This window comes from Fundulus heteroclitus, chromosome 3 (assembly GCF_011125445.2).
Source record: "Fundulus heteroclitus isolate FHET01 chromosome 3, MU-UCD_Fhet_4.1, whole genome shotgun sequence".
In the NCBI taxonomy this organism is placed as follows: Eukaryota; Metazoa; Chordata; class Actinopteri; order Cyprinodontiformes; family Fundulidae; genus Fundulus; species Fundulus heteroclitus.
This window is the reverse complement of record NC_046363.1, coordinates 12,616,264-12,644,021: the sequence shown is the minus strand read 5'-3', so window position 1 is coordinate 12,644,021 and position 27,758 is coordinate 12,616,264. Positions and strand designations below refer to the sequence as shown.

The 27,758-nt window shown below is 38.0% G+C and overlaps 1 protein-coding gene across 1 annotated transcript in view; it reads right to left on the bottom strand.

Moving 5' to 3' along the window:
• LOC118557472 (CUB and sushi domain-containing protein 3-like) overlaps nucleotides 1-27,758 on the bottom strand; it is a 99,571-nt gene that overhangs the window by 54,775 nt on the left and 17,038 nt on the right. The window contains exons 7-9 of the mRNA XM_036127558.1: nucleotides 3,539-3,652; nucleotides 1,619-1,714; nucleotides 1,084-1,287 (exon numbers count right to left, since the gene is read on the bottom strand). Of these exons, the coding sequence (XP_035983451.1) occupies nucleotides 1,084-1,287; nucleotides 1,619-1,714; nucleotides 3,539-3,652 (414 nt within the window). The remainder of the gene's footprint in view (nucleotides 1-1,083; nucleotides 1,288-1,618; nucleotides 1,715-3,538; nucleotides 3,653-27,758) is intronic.

The window sequence follows — 27,758 nt, the reverse complement described above, 5'->3', positions numbered from 1 at the left end:
CCCATCTAAATCCTGTTCAATCACAATACAGTAGTCGGACACCCCGTGAGAAATAAATTCTGCCCTGACGTTCTCAGTAGACAGCCGTGGGGCACAAATCCTCTAGCCTCAAGCCCAGATCCTCCAATCAAAATACTGTAATTGCACACGTAAATAAATAAATAAATAAATAAACGTTACGTTTACATTTTGCCAGATAATGTGCGACCATCTAGGCAAGAAACAATTATTTTTAGAGCACATTTCAGTACAAGGATAATGCAAAGTGCTTTACATGATTAAAACATTGGAAAATAAAAACAGAATAAAAGCAAGTAAAAAAAAGGGTGGAATAAAATGCAGAAAAATTTAAACAAAATAAAACATAGCAAATTAAACCCAAAGCAAATATTAATCTAGTGTTGGTTGTCCTTGCTAGCTCATTGAAGGATTGATCTGAACCTTTTCTGGTCAATAAATGAACAATATGAGGGAGCCTTTATTTATAATGTTATGTATAAAAATTAAATTGCATTTAGCTTATATAAAATGGATTTTCTAGTACGTTGGTTTATACTAATTTATCTGTAAAATTTAACATTGATTAAAGCCAGGTTGTATGCTTCACAAAAAATGAATTGCTACCAATAGGTGGTATGTTTTTGTGCCCCACTTAACTTATCAAGCCATAGACGCCACTGTTCATTTTCTCACACTCTCGCTGCCTAACTCAACAAATTTATTTCCCTTGGCATCTCTACTATTTACCTTTTTTTTTTTTTACTATTTCCTGATGTTTGATTTAAGTATCAACAAGCTCTGAGCAGAACACTGTCTAAGCATACCAACAAACAAACAACATTGTAAATTGTAGATAGACAGCAGCAAGAATTATTGGTCTATTGTGTACTTTGCCTATTTGGACTACCATCTTTCTTTTTGTCTTTTCTAACATAAACATGGACTACCTCATAATAGATCAAAGCCACTGTGGAAAATATTGACAGTCAGAATTTTGTGCACCTATTTCCTCTTTATCACTATGTTTGTATGTCTGAGCGCATGCAGGGAGTACAGCGAGGGCTGGGAAATGAGAGTTCTTACCAACACATGTGGGAACTGTGCCATTCCACTGGGCCAGGGCATTGGGCACGGCCTCGCACCTGATGGCATTGGAGCCGTGCAGCGTGTAGCCTGGATTGCATTCAAAGAGCACCGCCATGCCGATGCCAAAGTCATTCCCTATCCGTTTCCCAAATCGGGGCTCAGGGACTGAGCTACACTGAGTGGCGCTTGTCCGAGGTACAGCTATGGATAAAAGGGAGGTAGCACGAATCAAAAGAAGAAAGCCAAAGAGTGGTGGGTATATTAGACAGAAAGGCAACAGGGAGAAGAGGAGATGGCAAGACAAAGAAGGAAGAAGTATACAGAAAGCCCTTGTGAATCTTCTCACACATTATTAGTCAGCCTCATCCTCTGTGCCAAGACAAGCTATTTCACTGCACATCATTCTGCTCTGCTAAGTCATGCCCAGTCTGATCCATTAGCACTCTGCTGCCGCCGTTCTGTAATATATGCACTCATTCTAAAAGCACTCATTGCTTTAGGTAAGTAAAAATAAGAAAAAGCAAAACCTTACCTTGGTAAACAAAATGAAATCCTTTGGCTGTGTCTGTTCCGTTTGCAGAAAACTTTAGTGTCATCTTGTTTCCCGAACTTAAAGGGAGCGTCTCCCCTAAATCAGAAAAGCAAAGAGATGTCATCAGGACGTATGTAAATTTTGGGGGAAACAAAGTTACAAAAACAAGTTAAAAGACGCAATAAGCTGAATTTCACCACTACATGCGCAGTTGATTGCAAAACAAAATGTGTGACAAACCACGACTCTCTCTAATCCCACTCCAGCTGCAACCCGGTCCCTCCTTTCCAATCCCCTTCCCGCCCGTCACCTTCTATGCTCATATTTGTAAAGGATGAATACACAGCAAAACCGCATCACTTTTGGAGGAACATGTCTAGTGAAGAAGTTAGTAACTCATAACTTTATAATGCTGTTAGAAGGTGAATGTTTTGATTCGCTGGACGTGCTCTCCGCCATTTTGCTGCTACACTAAACTGCTCTCATGGTGGCATTTTATGGGAGGAAGGGCCTAAGCCCTGAGTGGCAGCTGTTCACATGGACGTACACGCATGTGCGTCCGGCCTGGCTTGTAAACAAGAGACAGGAGAACAACACAGAGAGATGGTTTGTGATGTCATACAATAGTCCATCTGTAAAGATACCTTTAGTTCTTTACATCACAATTTTTTAGTTTGTCTATTTAAAATAAGGACATTTTGCTTATTGCTCCTTTATCAAGATTGTAAAATGCCCCTTGCATTCTTAGCTTTCTGTCAAGAAACAACGGAAACCTTTATTTGGAAATGTTATGTTAATATGCTGTTTTCAATGTGATCTCAATTTTGCAGCTATGGCAAAAGATGCAATTATTTTTGTTAATTACTGTTTGTATTCATTTGTGTTGCTTAACAATAATGTCAGCAAAAAATATACATAAACAATACCCCCACTCTACTTGTTTTAAAGGGGAGGACTAATATACACAACATTACTTCTAAACAAAGATTTATAACTTTTTTCATGCTAGTTTCACTAGTAACATACAAGAAGGACAATATATAGCAAGTTTGATCACTATTTTTTTGTTTTTTATTTTAGAGTACATACATAAGTTCTAATGCATATTCAACAACGTTAGAGGAAAGGATGTATGCAAACACCTTACTTTTTAGAAAACATTTTTTTTTTACCAGATTGAGATTCAGAAGACAAGATTAGTACTTGCTTTTCTTTTAAACAAAGTTTTGGTTGACCTCTGGAACATGATAAAATTCCAGTGAAGGCTACTCTACTGATTTCTACTGTTCTCCGGTTTTGCATTGCATTGCATTGAAATGATTGTTGTCATTTCAGCTTTTAACTTTTTGTTCTCTCTCTTTTTCTTCATAGTAGGTACACCTGGTCTGACGTTCTGTTAACTGTGACATCATCCAGGGACGACAGATCACCCGCTATTACCATCTAATGTAGAACAGATTACTGGATCAATGTGTGCTTCTGTGCTTTTTTGTCTCTCTTTTTGTGTCTCTGCTCTGTCTTCTCTAACCCCCAGTCGGTCGAGGCAGATGACCGTTCATACTGAGCCTGGTTCTGCTGGAAGTTTTCCTTCCCGCTAATGGGTGGTTTTTCTTTCCACTGTCGCTTCATGCTTGCTCAGTATGAGGGATTGCTGCAAAGCCATGGACAATGCAGACGACTCTCCATGTAGCTCTACGCTTCTTCAGGAGTGAATGCTGCTTGTCGGGACTTTGATGCAATCAACTGGTTCCCTTATATAGGAAATTTTTGACCAATCTGTAATATGATTGATTTTGACTTTGTAAAGTGTCTCGAGATGACATGTTTAATGAATTGGCACTACATAAATAAAATTGAATTGAAGGCACAGCATACATTCTTAAATAACTTGAAATATCCACCCTGAAGTGATGTGGCTACCTGAGTGAGATCCATAAATGGAAGTGAGTAGAGCTGAATCTGTTGAAGGCCCATCATAGATTTCGACCACATCAGTGGGCAAAGTCTGGAACACCACAAACTGACCAAAGAGCACTGTAACGAGAGTCATGGTAGGAGAAAAAAGAAGACAGTCAGTCATATCTCGACATGTTCCACACTGTGTCTGCTTATTGAGGCATTTCACAACCATAAAAATAACAATAGTAGTTGTATTTATAAAAATCCCTTCTACAAAGTCATTTATGAAGTAGCAATATTATTCTGACAGTGCCTTGACTCATTCTTTAATTCTTTACATTTTGTTTTCAAGAAGACAGACTTTTTTTTATCTTTAAAGTGGTCAAATTTTTTTTTAATTATTAAGGCTTTTCAAAGGAATCCTTCAAAACAGGATTTTCTGTGAACTTTTTTTTTTCTCTTTATTCATTTAAATCCAGTATGTGTTTTAGAAGAATGTTCCTATTTACTAAGTCACTTAACTTTGATCTATAAATCATTCAAACATAAAAAAGTTTGTAGACTCACGGGGTGAACAATTATATACACATAACATGCAACCTAGACATCAGGTTATATTTAATGAACGATCTGTTCCAGTTCTTTAGCTGGATCTGAAAAAAGGGAAAATAAAATGTTTGGCACACAGGCAACAATAAGATGAAAACTATAGCAAATGATCATTTTTGGTGTCAGATTGTAAGATTTTTACTGAATTTTGTCCAACTCCTTTTAAATTCTAGATACTTTTAATCAGCTTTAGAAAGTTCAATCTTTGACTCTGTTTTTGTTCTCCATCTGACCCCCATCCTCATTAACCACACAGTACAATGTGCCGTTTTAGTGATTCATGAGAATATAACAGTAAAAGGATCAAAAATTAAAGTTAAAAGCAAAACTGAAAGATCTGAAAGCTTGAAGACAGATTAATCAAGCCCTCTTAAGTAAATTGCCTGAAAGTTTTTTTTTTCTTCTTTTTTCACAGACAAAGGAATTTGGAGTGATTTGAAACTTTACCCAGTAATTTATAAATTATTTAAACTATATATTTTTATTGTTGTCACTGCTCCTGATTTGCCATCACTTCAGACTTTAAAAATAGTAACAAACTTGTATTTATAGTGTGTTTTTATTTTGTATGTATGAGGGCTCAGCTGTGATTGATTTATTCTGAATAATTGGTGAAGGGTATGCTAAGAGCAAACTGATGAGTTGTTATTCATATACAGGCTCTACAACCCTGTTTTATCTACAAATCCCTTCCTGTTTATTGGACCTGAGCAGTCAGTTTTGTTTAACCCTGATGATTTTTTTTTATAATCATTGAAATTATGCCCCCAACTTGTGTAATACCTCTGTCTCCAGACTGCTAATTTTCAATTCAGCCACCAAAGTAATATACTGAATAGATCCTAAGCTCACTTTCTTCATCTGTCCCTTGGTTTTCCTGTTAATTCATGTTCTTCCTTTGATGGTTTTATCCTTAGATTGACTCCCTGAAAACAGTCTCTTACTGAAACTCAACATACATTGCAGCATAAATTTGTTTCAAAACTTTTAGAGCTGCAGTAAAAACTTTGACTTTTAATGTGATCTCATTTCTAAAAAGCTACTTTGTATTAGTCATTGTATCCATAAGGAAAGTCACATCTGTTCCTGACAATAAAGCTTTGTGAAACATTTTCCAAGCAATCAGTAATTAGGTATTCCTTAAGGGTTGTCTTAAAACTCTGCACACCAAATTAGTCATAAATATGTCTTTGTGATAAAAATGCCATCCATCCATCAAGTGGCTGGGCTGTGGTTTTACCAGGTTTAACATAGAAACCTAAACATCCTTCTAACCACTCGCCAGTTTGTTCTTCTTGGATTCCTATGCGTTTCCAGGCCAAAATCATAATATCTTTAGCAAGTTCTTGTTCTCCTCTAAGGGACATCAAATGTAGCACAGTTTCTATATTAGCCGTCCAATTTGGCTTAGAAAGAGGCGTCATCTCATTTATTAATGACAACCAACATCTCGCTGTCCCTCCATTGTGCAGTACCGTTGCAGCTTTCGTCAATCCTGCTAACTGCTATCACTTTTTGCAGGTGCAAAGTTGTGACAAATTTCAGTTGAAATTGATGTGAAAGTCTTTGGTTGTTCACACTGAAGCCACATTCAAAAATATTGGATACGAGTGGGATTCAGGACCACATTTGGAAGTGGCTCAAGCCTAACTTTGAAGAATTTTTTTTTGATATATACCAGTTGTGAACATTCTAAAAAATCTTACCTGGTCACTTTAATCCCAAAATAATTAGATATGGGCCACATTTGCCTGCAGCGTGCATGATGCCTTAAGACTGAGCCCAGCCAAATGCTAATTTAAGCTTCTTGTTTGCAGGATCACATTACTTTGGGTTTCATCAATATATTGTTGCTTTAGGTGAAGATTGAAACACAAATGGTTTGGGGCCTGCAATGCCTTAGAGACTGGAAATCTGTTCAGAGAGAGGTGAAGACAGCAGAGAGAATCATCAGGACAGCGCTTCCCTCCATCCATGACACCACTTGCAGATGCTTCCTGACCAGGGCTCGGACAACCATAAAAACATCCTTCCCACCCCCATTATGGACTGTTCCCCCTGCTGCCCTCTGGCAAGAGCTTCAGCAGCTTAAAATGCTGTACAACCAGATTCCACAGCAGTTTTATTCCACATGTCTATGTCTAAATGGATGTGTAAATTCATAGATTCTTCATCACTGTGGTATGGCTATAGTAGCACTATAGATATTACTTCACCACATTTGTCATTTACTGCAACAGTGCCAACACACAAATTCATGCAGTCAAAATCCCCTCTGTTCATCTTGCACTCCATCCTTTCATGAACAAGTCACCATGATGCTTGAACTCCTCCACCTAAGGCAAAGACCCACCAATGATCCAAAGGGAGAATTTGACATTTTCCATTACCACTGCAAACTTGTTGGCCTACTGATGCAGGATAGACTGGAAGTCATGGTTCAAAAACACACAAAAAAACACAATTTCAGAACACAAGAAGAGAATCCTGTGATTCACAAACCATTCTTTCTACAACTATGCATTGAGATCCTGTCCATAAACATCAACAACCACCAAAAACATCAGAGACAAGATGTGCAATACTACCTGCAAACCCAGCATTGGTTATGAAGTTACCACTTTAAAAATGACCCTGGAAACCCAAACAGCATGCATTTGAGACTACCAACCAGTCAGTCACTGCAAAGGTGGTGTCTTGCACCTCCATGCAGCCCCACAATATAGAGAGCCTATATTCCTTCAGGGTGCATGCTGTGCCATTGTGGCACAATTCTGCCATGAAAACATCTGCCGCGACGTTTACACATGTTTTAATGTGCAGCAGCTGACTGCCGTATTTGTTATCCAACCTCAACATTTGTTATGCTGGGAGCTTTTACTGTCTGGATGTTTCAGGACGTTTCTAAATTGAATAAGCTAGAAGGCAGGAATGGACGTAGATCGTGTAGTCAGTAAAACAAGAACAAATAATTCAATTTCATGATGGAAGTGATTGTCAGCTTGTTTATCCAAAGATGGTATAAACCAATGAAATTTGTTCATTCCTTCTCCATTTACACAACACAAAACTAAGCTAAGCGGATTGATGGATTGATGCCAAAGAAAGTGTGTTTGTCAAACAAAGAAATTAACAGACTATTCTAATAATCGGTTTTCCTGTGATTTGCTGAGATGTAACGTGTGCCGTTCAAGGTCAATTTCAAAAGCGGAGTGTATAGTTTTCTTCTAATCTTTAATGACAAGAAAAGATAATCACTGTAGGAATTGCTATCACAAACGTTACGCAAGCTGACATAGCATCAGCTTATGAGCACGAGCTTTTCAGAAGGGCAATTTGGATTCATTCATATTCAAATGTAAACTATAATTAAGTTGATCCTTACTTGCTGAAAATAGGAAATGAGAATTTTACCATTTATAGACCAATTAAAAACTGAATCATTTTAATTTCAAAAGGTGAGAAAGAACTTGTAATAATAGGAAGGGATTATTCAAATAATGTAGGCTGTAGTATAAATATTTCCAATGAAGTGTTCCTGATCATATCAGTGTGTACATGGCTTTGAGTACAATCCTATTCCCTAACCAAAGGGACACACCTGGCAGAATGGATCACTAACTTAGAGACGACACATTTGGATTTGTGCATCCGGGCATGCCGGTGCACATAGAGGTGCTGTATTATTCAATGCAAAAACTACAGCCAAAATTGTGTTCTTTGGTGAGCTACTTGTCCCTTGTGTGTTTCTCATTTATCCATCATCACTTTTTGCAAATTTGGTGCTGATTGAATTATCACATGTTTCTTGCTGGGTTCAGTTTTAATGCATTGCATAATTGCACTGGGTATTGGCTTACAGACAACAGCGAACTTCTATAGGCACAGTGCCAGACTTTAACTGAAGCATAAAACACAACACAAAACCCCCAAAAGTCATGGCACAATCAATACCTTGCATTGTGCTATTGCTGGCATGTGGAAAAGAACACCCACTAAGCCCGCACCTGTTGCTGCAGGCGACAATATGATTGTTTTCAGTCACATACCAGGTATCCTAACAGAAATGACATGTTACTTCTACGAGGCATAAGTTGTAACCATAAATTATGAACTTTCGATTTTTTTTTTCATTTAAAGGCGAATTAAGTCTGTCTCATTCAATTTCAGTTACACAGTGCGAGGATGACCGAACAAGGCAAAGCTCACAAAGATTAGCAATTAACAAAGATTGTCATAGTTTTTAATTTGGAGAAAGTATTAAAATCTTATTTGAAATGTCATGCAGCCTGAAATGCGGGGTGAATCCTGGAAAGGTTATCTGTCGATCAGAAGCCAATACAAAGACAAATAACTATGCATGGAATTTCTCTGCACCTTCGTTACATTTCTTCACATGCATTTTGGTGCCATGGAAGAAAAACCGCAGTACACAGAGGAAATCACTGCTGCAAGGAGAACCTAAGCCATTCTTGAAATACCTTTTAATGTTTTAGTGCAAGAAAAAAAAATCCTGTCCATGAGCAAAGACTAAAAATCCTGAAAAATAAATCTCTTTTTCTTTTCTGACAGATTTGTCTTTCCCTTCTCCTTGACTCTGTTTCGGACGATGCTGGAATTTCAGAATTTTCAAAGCCAAAGACCACTTCTCAGAGTTTGACTTTGGCACACTGGTTTGCTGAAAGACATGACATTTTCACCTAAAATAGTTTAGTTATCTCTTTTACTGAAGGTTTTTCACACTGGATACCACATACTTATCAAATACATTTTTGGTAATCTTTATGTTTCACAATTTATTTTCTACTTTTGATCCATCCAGGTCAAGAAATTATAAAGTCTTACAGCACCATTAAAAAAATGTTTTTTTTTTATTATATTTGTTTCTACACCTACAAATGAAATATAGCATTACATGCACATGCATTCCAAAATATGTTACTGTATCTTGTCACGATCAATATGTAGTTTATCTTTGTAAACATCTAAGTTGTATCACCTAAGAAAACTATGGAATCCTTTTTCATTTTTAATTGCACTGGAGATCTCTTCTGACACATTACCTTAAATGACACCACTGTAGCAATAACATAGTAAAAATGCCTCAAACAATCAATATAAAAAGCAAATAAAATAGGGTTGACTAAGAAAAAAAGAACGACTATATTTAATTTCAAATGATTCACTGGTTTAAACTGAACAAAATAAGACACAAATACATTATGAAGAAGCAGAAGTAAGAATTTGGGCAAGTGTTTAGAGCAGGGGTCTTCAAACTTTTTCTCTAAAGGACCCCTTTATTTATGGAGAGGTTGTGCAAGGACCCCCGTCTATGTCAGACCAAGAGAGGGTGTCGGTACTAGATTTTGCAATCCTGCTGCACAACGTAGATATTTTGTGGTTTAACTCTTGGTTGAATATTCACAGCAGCCAAAGACTAATAATGACCAATATAGCATGACAAGAATCTAGAAAGACTGCAAGTTTAGATACACTCACAAACTCACATTCTTACACAATTAGCAAAAAAATCCCCCCCCCCCCCAAACACACACACACACAAATCATGCAAAAACTGTTATTTTTTTTAGCTGTAAGAATGCCTATGGATGACCAGAGTCTGAGTCTCAAGAGAGGTTTTTTTTTTCTTTTCTTCATGGACAGCTCTGTTTTGCTATTAGCACACTGAACCTCAACTAGCTAGTTCACGCTTTGTGAACACAAGCACGCAACCACAAACCTTAGTGCTTGCATACACATGCTTGTAATAAAAGTGTTACCCAGTTCAGCTTTTAAAACAATACTGGTCACACATAACTCCAGTCTGCTCTTTTAGTTTAATCATACCCAGACATTAAGTAAACAAACCTTGGGAAACTTGTCAATTAATTTGAGCAGGACTGTGATGAAACCGCTTTCCTCTAGGCCTTGTCACAGTAGCATAACTTGATGAGCTTTGGCCCAAACAAACATTTCATGTCTACGCCTTCCCCTTGAATTATGTCAAAGCACTTAAGTCAATTTAATTACAACTCTCATGATGTTTGGCCTTCATACTAACTATTATGATACATAAAAATTGCATAATTCTGGCACTATGTTATAAAAGTACTAATTAGTCAACAAAATGAATCTTTCTCTGAGACAGAAAGTTTATTAGACATTAACTTATAAAAATATTTTTCATTCATCTTTAAAGTAACTCTTTGTAAAGGTAGGGATGTGTGCTAATGCCTTCCTGGCTGGGGTGCAGCCTTTCTATAGGGTGTTTCTATAGGGAGTGTTCTCTCCGAGCATACACAGGAGCTCTCTGGCTACTCTAGTTTCCTCCCAGAATCTAAAAACAGGCTCGGTTAAATGCAGGTTCCAAATAGCTGCTGTGCATTTTGAGGCATGTGTGCTTAAACTCTGAGATGCCATACACCGTACATTATTGCTCTATTTTAAAGAGGGGACATGTCATGCAAAATCCACTTTTTTAGCCCGTAAATACATTTTGTTGTGTACTCAGAGTCTCTAGGAGGGCAGAAAAGTTGAATATAGTCTCTCCAAGTGCTGTGTAGATATCCTTGTATTCCGTTTTGGTCATATTTTCAATACGTTCAGTGCTCTCGATTCTCTATTTTTTAACAATAACATCACAGTAATTGCTGCGGATCTGATAAACAAGGTCACGGATTTCGGAATAAACAATTTTGCAAATCTGCCATACTTATTCCTTGCAAGGATTTTGTAGTCCAAGCTCAAGGATGCCGAAGCTACACATGGATAAGTGAAAATGTTTTGTTGTTGGGTGTATTAACCCACATACAGGGTCAAACACACCCCATTGCATCCGAACCTCCAGGCTTCATACCGTTTTTTTTCTCCCTCACACAGTGGCTGTGTAGAGGTTCCCTCGCGAGATTGAGTTTACTGTGCGAGTATGTACTGGAAATTCCACCATCATAAACAAGTCAGGCAGTAAACACAAAGCTGCAGTAGCTGCTCGCACAAAGTCAAAGAAGATCAATGTTTCACTTTCTTATCTGTTTTGTGTACTTCTGAGCTCCTATCATGGGTAAGTATACTGTTTATTGAAATATTTTATTGAGCTGTGTGTTTCAGACAAGAACCTAGTATATGGGGATGGAACTTGCTGGAAAATGAGTAGATTACCTTGCAGTTAAAGGAGCAATAAGCAAGATATTCAAAATCAACTGAAATCCTTCTCATTTGTCACATGGGATAATGTTCCCCTTATTTTTTATGTGTCTGAGCATACACACAATCTCCTTAAGCATTCACTTGACCTCTGTGAGCAACATCGCACGTGCACACTGAGAATACATGACGCCTGTCCAAAACCTGAGACTTACACAGCTTACTAAAAGAATCAAATTACAGCAATAATTTATTTTGTATGACTTAGTTTTAATACAATTGATTTAGCTCGATTACATTAAAAAGGCAAATAAATATATATATATATATATATATATATATATATATATATATATATATATATATATATATATATATATTAGGGCTGGGCAACGATTAAAATATTTAATCGCGATTAATCGCACTGATTAATCGCGATTAATCGCATTGTATTTACAAACTCCAAGAATGAATTCAAAAGTAGTGTAAAGAGCACTTTTATTTTAATGTTCTGCTGCCATATGAACAAAAGTGTTGTAACATTTGTAGCACTTATCAGTAACACATATTTAGTGTAAAGCTCAACTTAAACATGTAAAACAAAAAATAGCAATAATAATAAATTAAAGCTTATTGCCACTGACAGGGAATTCTCTTTATGGGGAAAAAATCTACCAAAAACAGGCAATTTCTGAGGTAACAGCAGGGAGCAGCATTACCATTTTATGTTCAATACCAAAGTTTAACTTGGCAGTGGTTCCAACTAACTTGTTTCTGTCATATTCCATGCTGGAAGAACTTTAAACTGAAATGCTTGCTAACTCGATATGCTTGCGTTTATTTGACGTTGACACGCGGTTTTTTGTTGTTGCTTTCTCGCGCGCATATAGTGAATGGCAGGGGGAAAACAGGCAAAAATACATGGATACTTTGAAACGAGAAGCGACTTCACCGACGGCGTCGATGCAGACCCCCCCCCGCTCCGCTCCGCACAAAACTTGTTCCGTTCGCCAACTCACCGCCTCGCCTCGCCTAAGCTCGCTCGCGGTACCTGCGGGAAACACCGCCTTCCGCATGTCAGCTGTGTTTTTTTCCGGCCAGCACCTTTCTTCCTCTTTGAATCTGAGGCTGGGCTGACAGCGAGGTTATTGGCGCATTATCGCCACCTACTGTTCTGATTCAAACCCCTACACCGCAGCAACAGACCTTCACAAAATAAAAGCATGTGACCAACATGCGTTAACGCGCGTTAAAGAAAATATCGCCGTTAATAGTCTAATGAGTTAACGCGAAATTAACGCGTTAACTTGCCCAGCCCTAATATATATATATATATATATATATATATATATATATATATATATATATATATATATATATATTTTAAAAGAGCTGTATAGTACGCTGCATTTCAGAGTAGGGGTCCTGCTAAGGAAGAACCGAGAGACGTCTACATCTTTCAGAGTTCAAATTTTATTGCCATTAAATTATTAACATTTTCTGCAGTGAGATTTAGCACAAGCATGAGGTGCTGTGCAGCCTCGCTTCTGTCAGTCTGCCCCAGGGCAGCTGTGGCTGCTAACATAGCTCACCACCATCAGGTTGTGAAGTATGTGTGAATGACAGTAGTGTGAAGCGCTTTGGGGTCGTTGGACTTGATAAAGCACTAGACAAGTACAAGACATCTGCAGTCCTCAGGCATGTGCTCATATAGAGAAGTGTAAACAAAGTTGCTTTCAAAAACAGAGGTCGAAAAGAAGGCTGGTCAGAAACCAGCAGAAGCCGTGTGCTGAAAAGGACTTCAACTGCAGCTGATAATGCCACAGGAGCAACAGCGCTCCAGAAGCAAACAGCAGGTGTAGCGCTCAAAAACTAACCCAACTTATGGCGCGCCAAAGCGGTAATTGGTTGAAGAGCGGCACTTACGATTTCACATAAGCAGATCCCAAAAACACAGCCACACAAACAGCTGCCATACAGCAGGAGAAACAAAGACGTACACTGGGAAAAGGGAACTAAAAGTAAGCAAAGCTTTCTTGAAATGAGTGTATTGGCCCTTGATTTGAGCAGGTAAATAAGATTATCTGCCAATTGAATATGATTTTTGCACTTAATATAGAAACAACTCATCTCCATCTTATTTCAAGTGCAGTATATCTAATTATCTTATTTTAGGGGTCACATTGCTAATTCCATTGGCAGATAATCTCATTTACAAATCAAGGACAAATACACTAATTTCAATTTTTTTTTAACTTACTTTATATTCTCTTTTTGCAGTGCACACATAAACCTGCATAACTAGAAAGCCATCTGCCCCACCCACCAATCAGTGGTGCGCTCCGATCAGCACCTGGCGCATACAGAGTGGGGCCCTGGAACACCATCTCAGCAGAATTAAAGAATGGTACAAAATAACTTGGTTTATAAGTATTTTGTTTACAGTTTACAGTTGAGCTTGGATTTTTGCAGTGCACGATTTTTTGCAGTGCATGATTGCGCATGTGGGCAGCTTCAAGGGAGCAGTGTAAAATTCCCTATAAACAATTGGCTCTCTCCATCAACAATATCTTAGTCACATTTTTCTCCGGTTCGGTGTGGTTCGGAACGACTTCAGTTCAGAGTGCAGCCTGTGTTTACTTCCTGGTTCCTGCGACAGTAACAGAAGTGGAGCAGAAGTAAAACAGAATACAACAGTATATATCTAATTTATCCTGTGTAAGTAAAAATTCAGAAGGGTTTCACAGACAGACATATGTAAGTGTCTGTTGTGTCCACCTGTACATATTGTTTGTATCCATTATTGGCCAGAGTTTAACATTTTATGGCACCAGGATGTTTTCATTCCAATTCTGAAAAGTGCTTGAAAAACAAAATATTTAAATATTTTTTGTACAAGCATGTTTTTTATCAGTGTCATTTACTGCAAATTTGCATAGAAAAATGCCCGAATAGGCTTTTACACTTTTAGAAATAAAAGGATAAAATATGTGAATAACTTGCGATTAATCTTGAATTAACTATTCACATTATGCGATTAATTGCAATTATTTTTTTTAATCCTTTGACAGCCCTAATTCTACAAAACAGCTCAGCATGGAAACGGGCTTTTCTTAATATAAGTGCTCCAACAAACAATGACTGCGGATTTTTTGCCAGTGCAACCACAGTTTGAAAAAACAACGTTCCACATATCTACGGTGCTCTATTGGTCTGGGATCCGGAAAGAGTGCAGGTAAGTGAAGTAAAATAAAATCAATGTGACACCATACAGCTATTTGGAGAGGATGAGTGCTTAGTGACAAACTTTGTGATGCCGTGGAAGTATTCATTTGGAAAAAAATTGCCAACTGTGGGGATGAATGGGTGCACCTGGTCAGCAAATGCAATGTGGAGTGTGAGCAGCACTCAGATGGTATTAAGGTGAGCAATGTGAGTTTAAAAATGTGTCCACTGTATAACACTTCCACAAACAGAGTGTGTGCTTCAGAATTATTCCATCAAAAGGCTTGTTCTACTTTTACCTTAATATAACCAGTATGTATAATATCACTTTGCATTTTCACTTTGCATTTCACTGGTGTGTGGAGTTTTTAATTTAGTGACAAAAGTTGTATCATGCTAATTTAATGTTTCACTTTCTTTACTAACCAGATGAAAAGTGTATTTATACTTTATTTATTTTATACTTTTTTCTCTCAACCTTCGACTAATTAGACAGTGGTAGGCTTTTGTCCAAACCTATAAAATCAGGTTCAAAGTTTAAATGGGCTTACATTCTCAAATGTTTTGGATCTAGAATTGTGGTGATCTTTTTGTGAAACCAGGTGTTGTTGGGGTAACTAGTCTTAGTTAGGTCAGTGTAAGTCACTGTAAGTACCAATTTGGAGACAAACCGGTTCTATATTTGCACCACCACACTAAGGCAGGGGAAAGAATTGTTGTCATTGGGAGCTTCAGGCAAACGCATGGAGCACCAAGTTTAAAATTGCTAGTTTTATCAAATGCCAAATTTGAACAGGGATAACATCACATCACTGTCTTATCGGCTGTTTATTTTGATAACCCCCCACCCACAACACACACACACACACACACACACACACACACACAGTTTCAATACATTCACGTACTGCATAGAGCTCGTCTTTAAACTTCACTTCTTTTAAATCCACAAAATGCAATTGTAATATTTCATTCTTAGAGACTCTTGTATTTTAGAATCATATGTTAATCTTATAAAATTGCGCAATGGGGTGCTTGCCGAATGTTTTCAGCACTGCAGTCAATTAGCTGGCAAGAGTAAATAATGACCGTGTGTTTAAAATTAATTATGTAGTGTCTATTTCAAAAAAATACTAAGACCAGTATTGATATGCGTTGTTAGAATGTCTCTCTAGGCTGGGACCTCCCCGTGACTGGTCCCTTTACTTGAAGAGACCTTAGTGACTAAAGCCCCATTTACACTACCCTTGTTAAGCCGAGCCGAGACCAGTCCGAGCTTGAATCTGTTAACCAAGCCGAGACGACCATTTACACACTACACTATCCCGGGTCCTTGGTTGCTCCTCGCCTTCTAGTGACGATCTGCGGTACTGCTGCTCTCTGTGATTGAAGGCGGGACAAAGCAAATCAAAATGGCGGCACCCGTAACATTCAGGAAGTTATCATGGTGGGACAGAGTCGGCTTTTGAGACGTGGATAAGACAAACGAAGGTCTCATAAGGATTTACAGACGCAGGAAACAACGACAGACGCTGAGGTTCATCACACTGCTAAGCAGAATCATCTCTGGAAATCGTGTGGCACGGTAGGGAAGCTAGTATTATTATGAATGTCTGAAATTTATCTGAATGGAGTGTGAATCGGGACGTGCAGCCGGACAAGCCGGAAAAACCGCGGACAGTCAGCTGACTGTAAGGGCATGACGCGGTCTGCTCATGCGCTCGTTATCAGATAACCGGGATAAAAAAAAAAAACAGAGCGAGACCTGCTCAGGAACTGGTCTGCAGTTAGCACGGTCCGGTTATGTCTAGCTCGGTTCAGTTCAGTCTGCTGACCATTTACAGACGAGAGTTATCTTGGTTAAAAAGTTATCTCGGTCTCGGCTCGGTTAAAAAAGTGTAGTGTAAATGGGCCTATAATGATATAATAACATGGCATCTAGATGGAGCTCTCACAGTGGAAAACCAAACCAGTTCTTTAATAGAACCAGTTGAGAACTGACACTAGCACCACCTCTTGTTCAGATTTGGAAGCTGTAGACTCTTCTTTTGAAGGTCACCTTTGTTAGACCAGTTGCCAAGATATATCATGATTTGTGTTTTAAAACAAGTTTTAAAAAATTACTGCAAATGTATTTTTTAAAGATGTAATGACAAGAACGTCTCAAGCTTGAATAGCGGTTAAAGACAAGTTTAGAGAATGAAGTTGCGTTCCTTTACTCTCCTCTGTGAGACAAGCAATGCAACAGGCCAAAATCCCAGTGAGAACAGGTGTAAGAAAATGACGGATGCTTAATTCCATGCTAACAGAATCATAAACCTAACAAGTATGTGTGACTGATCTGAAGCCATAACTAAGCTGGCTCTATGTTTGAGTCCATGATCTAAAGTAAAACAGAAACTCTTTGAGAAAAAAACAAGAGCAAACAGGCAAGAAACACAGACAACGCATCTGATTTGGTGAACCGCAACACATAATAGAATTTGCTTGTGCTTTTCGTCTGTTATCTTTATGATTTCAGCTTTGTTGATTGGTTCCTTTTAAAAAGCCCTTGTCAGAAAACAAGGGCATATACTGCAGATAAGATCAATACAATATTGCAGGAAAGATAAATGACATCATAATCTTGCAAAGGCTTTTTCAGTCTATGCAATTCCTTCCCCCAGCACATGATCTTTTATCTTTTGAAGGAATGAACATTTTCAAAGGGATTATGTGCAGTATATAATTTATGCTTTTTCATGAAAAAAAAGTGTATCCCAGGCAAACAAGCAAAAAGTGCAACTCATTGACGAGTTTCTCTTCTGAATTTTATCGTGCCATAAGATAATGGATAAAATACTTTAAAACTCTTTGTAAAAGTATTTGAAATACAGGTTTTTGAACTTGGGAACCTTTACGAAGTGTGGTTCACTCTGGGTTGCCAGGAACAGCTAGTCTTTGCTAAATCTTGGCAACATCATGTTTTATAGATGAACAATGTACTTTCAATGGCAGGATCTGCTTGTCTGCTGTGCACTAAACCATTTGATGTAACTGTTACACACATGTAGGTGCTCATTATCATTTAAAATGTTAAATTGTTTCCCGTCTTGCTTCACACTGACATTTTTGAAATTGAATGCTAATGCTGTAATCAAAATAAAGGTTTTGACCAAGATTTGCCTACACTCCAGAGTCCTCCTCTGCAGGCGTTCAACTGAAGAGTTAGACTTATCTCAGTATGCATTTGGGACAAAAAATAAGTAAAGTTTAGAGAAACCTGTCTGGAAGGCAGCAAGCCTTTTGTATCTTTATTTCTGACTTCTGTACATGTTATGCCAATATTATATTTTTATGGAACCTTAAATTTGGTTAAGTGACTTTCAAAAAAAGGTCTGTTATGTGGGTCTAAATGTGAGGAAATCAGTTCACATTAGTCCTGCCACATCTTTCAAGTATATTTTGTTGGCTTTAATGTTCTCCTGTTCTAAATATTGCAAGTTTAACGGGATCGAGGGTGCAGAATTCACAATGTTCTGCTAAAAAGGTATCCATCTTTTGTCATTTTAATAATTTTGGTCATGCTTAAGACTTACCACCTGGGGATACAATTTCAAAGCTCTGAAATCCTACTTAAGTGGCTAGATAATTATTAGACAAATTAATCAAAAGTGTTTCAAGCCCTTGTTTCCAGCAAGCAAGATGAGGCAATCTCCATCAGTGCAGATAGGATAGTATAGCATTAATTTAAGTAATGTTATGGGGTCATTGCTGCAGTATCAGAGTCCCACTTGTCTTAATTTTGCCGCAGTGGTCGCATAAATGCAGTATACATGACATGCAAGAGCTGTGGCACTCATGCAGAGAAACATTTCAACTCTGCGGAGTCGCACAATTTAGTCCCGACACCTTCTCCTGTTCTGACATAGAGGGGGTCCTTGCATAAATCTGTGGCAGTCTGACTTATCTAGTGATCAAATTATGTATATGACAGGTTCACATGCCCAGAAAGGCGTTGCAATGTCAAAGACCAAACTGAAAATTATACATTGTGTTGCAATTAAATAGCTAAACGATGCAAGAGGCCATCTATCAAAAACCTTTCTTTTTTGGCCACCTCTTTTAAAGAAGTCATGAATTAATATGAAGAAAGACCACCTCGTATTCAAATTATAAAACTTAAAGGCCACAAAATCCACTTTATATAGCTTTTAACTATGTTATAATGCTATTCCTTCACCATGGACAAAGTGGTGTTTTGCTTGATTCATGCATGTCTGAGTAATCCTCATGAATTCAGCTCTCTAAGCAGCAGCCTACCTTGACAGCCCCCCCACCCCACCCACCCAGTAAACAACATGTCCACTTTCTCCATCCAGAGAGCTGTGATGTGAGGCAGAGTGCGTTCATTTCTGCTCAAAGTTGAGATGAAAATTGTGTTTTAGCATTTAATCTGCATAGTAACAGCAACTGTTCTTTCTTGAGCTTTATCAAGTCCTGAGGACTGTGTTAATGTAATATTTTTCCAGAAAATTAAATATGTTTTTCTATACACCGTTAAGAGTTATACCAAAGATGGTATATGGTAGAGTTGTCAAAATAATTGATGCCTTAATGTTTGAGAGCAACATAAAAAGGTAAAGCTCCTGTATCTGCGACAGTGAAGTAATAAACCTCCCAGACAACATAAGCTGTTACTAGCTAATACTGGCAATGACCAAGTATTGTTGGTCTGAGCTCCCCTTCGAGCTGTGCAGTGCTGCACCACACATCCACCCCAAATGAACACAACAAACCCACATCCTAACCCCCGTCAATTACTACAACTTCTGCCAGGATTAGTCAGTCGCTGCAGCTTCTCTAGGGCGACGTCTTGAAATGGGCGGTATCCACACGGGGTGAGGCATCGTTACAATGAAGGCAAGAGTCTTTCTTCCAAGTTGGAAAAATAGCACACAGCAATATTTCATAACAAATTAATACTTTGTAGTGCTAAAAGCAATAATTCATCATATATATATGCATACAGCTGACTTTGAAAGGTTTAAAGTACTTCTTGATTCTGTGATCGACCAACTCGGAAATACATGCATTAGTGACCATATTTTCAAAAAATGTGGCATTAAGATCGTGAGTTCGCCGTTAAATATTAAAATTGTCCCTCGGCGACCACTAGGCTGAAAATCCACAATTTGGCTCACGTGGTACGATGACGTAGTTCGTCACAAAGTGATGATTTTAACACGAAAGACAGCGCTAGCGTCTGTTACGACTCGGGTAAGTCTGAGAAAAACATTTTAGAAGAACTAAGAAATGGGTTGATGGTGTATAATTGGAATCGGGGCTTATAATCGCGGTCATGGCTGACAGTTTGGATGTAAACACGTAGAAGCCCGATTGCCTGGCATCGTTTATGACGGCTGAAATCCGCCAAAACAGCACATAAAAGAAAAAGATGTACATTCCGAACCGAAAGGGCTGTGGGTCTATCCCCACCACGGCTCAGGGTTCTGCGGGGTAGCAGCGCCGTGCTGAGAGGTAGTGTGGATAACACGTCGCTTCACAGCAGGCTGCTGTGATGACAGCCAGATTTCTCCGATCCCATCCACGATGAGTGAGGAGGAGAGAAGGAGACATCCAGAGATCTCGGTGGGCTCTGATTGAGCGCAGGGAGCTTCTCTGGGCTCAGGCTGGAGTGGGAGAAACACTCCGCCTGAAACAAAAGTTTAGGGGCTACCGGCTGCTTGGCGATTCCATTCAGCGAGGATTTTCTCACCCCCGGTGTTGTGCAAAATTCAGTTTGTGTTTTGTGTTATTTTAATCGCCAAGATAATCGATTTTTTTCCAACTTTTGTCACTTAAGCCTGACAAATAAAAGTAAGTCACCAAACACAGTATTCCAACACGTAGTGTGTATTTTTGATTTTTCATTGCTGAAATAAGAGGATGGAAACTGGCTGATAGCAGGGCACAAAAAATAAGACTTCCTGGTAAATCTCGTTGTAATGTAAAATATGACAGATTACTGGATTAAGGACATTTCTAGTATACTACATGCTATCACACATAAAAAATGTTGAGAATTTGGAAACAGTTGCTCTTTATTTTCCAAAGTTATGGGGGGAGGAGAGGAGAGAATGGGTATATTAGCTGCCCGAAGACCACATTTATTTATTTTTATTTTACAATTTTGCAAACAACAACTGCCGATTAAACTAAATGTTACAATCTTGACATGATTATATGAGTTGTTTTACCAAGAAACCATTCAGAAGCGCCGTGAAACTCCGCCTCTCTGGCTGCAGCGCTCACGACACAGAGGGAACAGATTTTCACAGGGGAACTGAATTTCGCACAACACCGGGACTCTTTGGGTTCGGAAATGTGTGTAAGGAGACATTATGATCTCAGAATCAATAAGTACTTTAAAAAGCGTGATATAGAACCTTTAAGATCAGAATATGCCACTATGAATATTTGTTCCAGAGAACTGAGAACCAGAACTACACTAATCCCATTGGTAAGTCTGAATTTAGATAACAATTAAAATTTATTTAGCATTTTAGACACATTATCTGCTACTTTAAAAGTATTTTATATTGTTAGGATTTTTTCCCCGAATTCAATTAAATCGTATTTATAAAGCCAAAATTTGCGTTATCTTAAGGCACTTTACACAGTCATTGAATGATTTAAAGTTCATCAGATAGTTTAGGAAGAGAGTGTAGCTTAAACCTTTAGATAGGTTTTGGAATGCCTACATTTTGAATGAAGGTAGGGTGTCTGGAGTATACCGGGGTGGTAACAAGTAATCAGAGCAGTTTTGAGACCAAAGTGGATTTCTGCTATGTTAAAACATCCCCGATCTATGCAGAAAACCCCTATTTTTATCTTCAGCTGTCACTTTATACATTTCATATTAAATATTTACTGTATATTCTTCAGTGATGGTATCAAGGCGTTGCTTGCTGGTAACTGTATAACATTTTCGACTGGTTTTGCTGTTCTTTTTACACCTCTCTTTGCAGGTGAAGAAGCAGACTCAGAGGATGTTGTATTGCTCTCTCCCTTTTCTCTTTTTTCCCCCTCTTCTACCTTCTTGTTTCAGTGTCCATTTAACATGAAGAATTCCCTGCATAAACTGTAATAAAGCTTCTTGCATATATAAATCAAGCAGAGTATTATGACGAAAGCAGTATGGCTCCGCTTGTGAAAGTAAAATCTGTTGGGCTCTTTTTGGCATTAACAATTCTTATTGCCACATTGCCAGACAGGACACACAAAAAACCATCCCCGATCTCATAATTTTCAGCACCACGTTAAAACATAATACCACCTTGGTACACCCTGATCAGGTTGCTGGTCTATCAGGGTACCAGAGAGACACACACAGAAGAAACAACCACGTTGGGCACACTCATACAATTTAGAGACACCAATTAACCTGATGTTTTTTGCACAGTGGGAGGAAGCTTGAGTACCACAGCATGCTGGGGGAAGATGCACACACTATGCAAAAAGGCCAAAAGCTGAGATTCTTTAAAGGACTCACCCACTGCAGATAACATACTTACTACTCATTTAGAGGTGTATACATACAAAGAATAAGTGTTATATGCAGCTCCACACACAACTATGCCAAGAACCTATCTACTTAGTATATGGAGCTCATTCAGAGGCAATGAAGAATATGGTAATGCTGTGTCTAAGGTTTACATATGTAATATAAACAATTTATTTGCTTAAAAGGCAGATGTTTTAATCCCAACTACCCACCTAACTTGTGATTCACTCATCTATGCAAGAGAATTGTGAGTGTATCATGTATGACTCATCGGCTGTTTTGGTATTAAATAACCACTTAACTCCTCTTCAGTATAATTTTTCACACAAACCCTAGCTCATTTCAGCAAAAAATAGAAAAGGCCTGCAGACAGATTATATGTACTGTGCATAGCTATGTTCCATCTTAAATTATTGACTACAGAACATATAGTTTCTCTGAGATTAATATTTGGGTATCTAACAAATAACCATTATATAATGGTAGGATTCAACCACTAGATCTAGTTGATCATAGTGTAAATAAATGTGTTCCAGCGAGTCATTATCTAACTATCTTCTGTATCATCTTCTCTTACATCACCTACCTTCATGTCAGCTTTCACCCCATCCTTAAATCTCCCTCTTTGGCCTTCTTCTAGGTCTGCTGCTTGGCTGTTCCAGCTTCAACATCCTTCTACTGGTGTACTCGCTATCCCTCCACTGTACCCGTCCAAACTATCTCAGTGTGACCTCTTTGGCTTTATCTTCAAAACATCTAACATAAGGGCTCCGTCTGATGTACTCATTCCTGGGTCTTCCTTAACCCCAAACATGGGAGAGTCATGTTGTAGATTGAAAATCGCATAAGGTATGGCAATGTACGTTAAAACCTATCAGCTCTCAGAGGCAATCAAATATTTTTGGTGAAGCATTTATCTAATAGAAAAAAAAAGTCTGCTTTACCCAACAAATCCAATTGAAGTTTATAAGTGAGCCATAATTGCCTTAATAGTATCTCCACTGTTCTTTATTCAGATATCTCAAGACATTCCAACACCGAAGCTGAGGTACATTAGTATGTCCGCTTTTTTAAATCCTTGACCTTTGCCCAAACTCAACTCAGATAAGACACTAAAAAGTTAAAAAGTAAGTGCATATCGATTTATTAGGTAGCTTGTAATTTACATTATGATTTCAAACTGAACTGCTGCATTAGCGGAGTTGGAAATACATTTTTCAAATTGTACATAGCTGCAAGATGTCCCTTTTTTCCTCCCTTTTTGCCTATTTCTTAAAGTGAGGCCATTAAACTCCTCTGGACATCTGGAATTAGCTCAGCCTGTCAAATTAAATGCTCTTTATTCCGCTGAATATTTTTACATTAAGAGGAATGCATAAATGCAACGTGCTGGAAAGCTAAGAAGAACTGCTGCAAAATGCAACTGCTTAGGCCATCATTATGCAACTAGAATTTAATGCAAGTCCGTCTTGACCCAGAGCCACTGGATTAGTTACATGTGCCTTAAGGCAAAGCTCAGATAAGGTGTCAAAGACACTCACAGCATAGTAGATTGGTGAGAGGTACAAAAAAGTGGAAGCATATGTTTGTTCTCCTGGATATGAATTATGGAAAAGGAGCCTGTCATATTTGCTTTGTGGCAGCACAGGCCCTCAGAGATTCTGATCGGTGACAGCATACACATACCTCATTTACAAAATCCAAGGGGCCCACACGACAGCACAGACGTATATATATTTAAAGACCCATTATCGCAGTGGAACTGTATTAAGCCTTTTGGCAGCAGGTGTGTAACGGCACTTTGGCATGAGCAGCATGCAGTCCATTAAGCTTTAATCTTGGCCAATAACTTACTGTAGTTGAACTGTAAGCGGTTGGTCACAGAAATAAGGAGAGAGAAAACATGGATGCCGTTTTCCTTGTAATTTTACACATGCTTACTTTTCTAGATGTTCAGTGTTTACTATTATTTGCACTTGTTGATCTGAAATGTGCCATTTTCTGCAGGATTGTTTCTGAGACTGAACACAAGGCAGCATACTGACACAATAAGCTGCCAGAATGTCATCACCTTGAAAACTGCAGGTTGTCACAATCGGTTAAGGCTGCCACTCATGGGATTGTTTGACACTAAAATCTAACAGGACGTAATTATATAACTGCAGATGTGTGCCTGCAGAGAAGCATGGAAAAAGCACCTTTCACATACTGCAGCAATGAATAGTTCACTGCCCATATTAGGTTAATTTTACTGAGAAAGGTGTATACATCATATGATGATGTAGACAGATAAAGAAGTGTTACTCTATGTGTACCAGGGTTGCTCGAGGCATAATCTCACTCCTCAGCAAACATCACTGATGAGTCAACAGCTAGCCTCCGGGGTCACTGTTTTTATGATCATACTCAGCAGCACTCCATTTCTCTCCTTCTCATTTTCTGTGTTGTTCATTATAAATGTCTCACTCATTATGATGCTCTCCGTCTAACTTGTTCTCCTAGAGACTTTTGCGTCCTAGAAATATCTATATGCCTCGTTCTTATTGTTAGACTGTGGTACCCCTTGCAGTCTCAACAGACTCTCTTGCTCATTTTCTGTCCGTCTTGTTACAGCCTAGATTTATTACAGCAATCAGTCAGTGCTCCTGTCCTGCCTCCTGACACATTCTGCAGCAACCATTATGCATATGTTGTTGTTATAGACATGTACGCTGGAGCTATAAAGGCCTCAGGCAGATAAACAGAGGTGAATAAATGTTGTGTCTATAAAATCAAATTCACCTGAGCCCATTAGGGAAATATTTCCAAAGAGAGTTGGGTGAAACGAAAACTTTTGAAAAGCTGTCAACAGCTTTAAAAACAAATCCCGAATGTGGTCATTTGCTACACAAAACCTTTCTAAAATTAGGCATGGCATAAAGCAAAATACATACAGATTTGGCAAATTATTATGACCAACATGGACACCTTTATAGTTGAGCAGCTATACAGACCCAGGCACAACAAAGTGTGATGCACTGTCTATTCTACAATCAATCTATGAGAGCTGAAATTAAGTTTTCAGTTTGTTTTTTGGATCAGACCATAGGAGCCAGCTTTTGCTCCCCATGCACATCAAAGAGGCATGAATGTTAGTGGTCTACAGTTGTTCATGTTTCGATCAATTTGGATAGATACTGACCCCCGTGAATAACCTAATATACCTAGTATATCTCACCCACCAGCAGGTGCTATGTTCATTGTCATTCAGTTCTTCTGTCATAATGTTATGCCTGTCTGGTGAATATACAAAAACAATACATGCTTACCAAAAAATTAAACACGTGGGTTTTAACTTGAGCCTGATCTAATCACCAATATTTTCCAAGATTTTAGACACCCCAATAGCTTTTTCTTTCATTTGAATATATTTCCCAACAAACTTCATGGAGAATTAAAAAATCATATAAATTAATTTTACTTTGCAAATTTGCACAATGGAGCGTTCCACTAATTGATAGAGTCAAGCCCATCTCTGAAGCCATTAGATTTCATGAAGAAAGCTGACTGAACCAACAAATGCCCCAGGCTAAATGTAAGCACAGTCAGATATTTTTGTCATCCATAAATGTCTATTATTTCCCCCTGCCCTGTTGTACAACATCACACAAAACAAGATTGGACCTTGTTTTCCTATCTCAAAAGTTTTTTCACCCAGCTAGATGGGATTAAAAATGTCATGCGCTAGCTGCTGGACTTGGTGTAAACAAAAGTGAATTTTGTGGGGTATTACCGTTATATATATTTACAAGAAGTGCCAAAGGCAAAGTTTAAGTGCAATGAATTATTCATCTATTCATAAAAATAGTCAGAATTTTTTACTAAAACAGGACTATTTCCGACAAAGCAATTGAATGTCAAAGGGCAAGCAAGATGTATGCTCTACATTTTACATCACACGAATGTTAAAAGAGCAAAATAAACTGGGTAGGGGCTTTAAAAACACTGGCAGTTCAAATTGCTCACAAATGCATGTATTGACAATACTCTATGTACTGCCTGTTGAAAGCACTTGTATAATGACCTTTACAATCAAAGTTTTAACAACTTGAATTATCATCAGCTACAAAATAGTGAATGCATAATGTCTATTAACGGTAATCATACCTCCTGAACTCTTTCAGTTAGTTACAAACAAACTTTAATATATTTTATTGGGGGTTTTGTGTGGTTGAGTAATGTAGGTCCATTAATATTAAGAGGAAGGAAAAATAAATAGTGTTCAACTTTTTTGAAAAATTACATTTTGTGAAAAGTAGGGTATGGCCATTTTTAATGTCACTAAATTAAATCTAGTACATCATTAGCTTTCAGAAGTCTCACAATTAGCAGATAAAAGCCGCCTTTGTCTAATTTAATCTTGGTGTAAATAAAGCTGCTCTGTAAAGGCCTCAGAGGTTTGTTAGACAACATTAGTGAACAAACAGCATCCTGAAGACCAAGGAACACAGCAGATAGCTTAGGGATAGCGGTACGGAGACGTTTAAAGCATGGTCAGTTTATGGAACAATATTCCAAGCTTTGACTGTCTCAGAGCACTATTCGAGTCACTATCTCAAAATAAAAACGGTCAGGGGAACTGAAAATCAATCCATGGCTGTCAGGCTAAACTGACAGGTATTGCCGCGTTAGTCAGGGAAGCAACAAAGATGCATATAGTAACTCTGGGGAAGCCGCAGAGATCGACAGCTCAGGTGGGGTAGTCTCTTAACACAACACTTATTATTCATGCTTGCACAAATCTGTACAATTTAGAAAAATAAAAAAAGAGCCATAGGGTAGCCATAATAAGTTGCTTTTCCAGATTTCTACAAGCCAATTTAAGGGACACAGCACAGAAGGTGCTTTGGGGTCAGGTATCATCAAATCTGCTTATTTATCTATTTTTAGCCCACATACAAAAACACTTAATCAGAAAACAAGCTACACATTAACCTGAGCCGAACATCCACATTGTAAAACATTGTTGTGGCAGCTTCATGCTGTGGGGTTGGTTTCCTTGCTGGTGAGAGGTCATGAAAGATACGTATATAAGGCAATCCTGGAAGAAAATCTGTTATAGGCTGCTTCAGGCCTGAGAAAGAGTGGAGGTTCACCTTCCAACTGGACACGATGCACAAACATCTCAATCTCTAAATGTGCACAGCTACTGGAAAGGAATGGGTGTTATAGTTGCAGCTACAAAGTATTTACTTTTGGGGATTGAATACAAAGGCCCCGTACTTAAATTATGTGAAATATATAATTTTTCTTCCACTTCACAATTATGTGTGAATTACAAAATACATTAAAGTTTATGGTAAAATTGTAAGAGGAACAAGGTAGTGTATAGTTATTAAACAGTATTTACTTTAAAAAGTCATTTAAATAAATGTCAGAAATAACAAAAATATATCAGAAAGAAGACAAATTTAGAAAACTAGAGTAATCCTTTTATTTTATCATATACTTTTTAGTGAATAGAAGTATTCATATCGAATTTAAAACAAATAACTTACAAACTAATGTTGTAAATTTCACTTTGAAATTACAAATATAAAATAATTTTCATGTATGTTATTATTTTGCTTCCTGCTTTTTATTCTATAAATATTTGAATAATCTGCTCATCTTGCGCATAATGGCAAAATGATTTTTCTCTCTCCAAGACTCTTTTTTACCCTACAGATTCATTTTTAC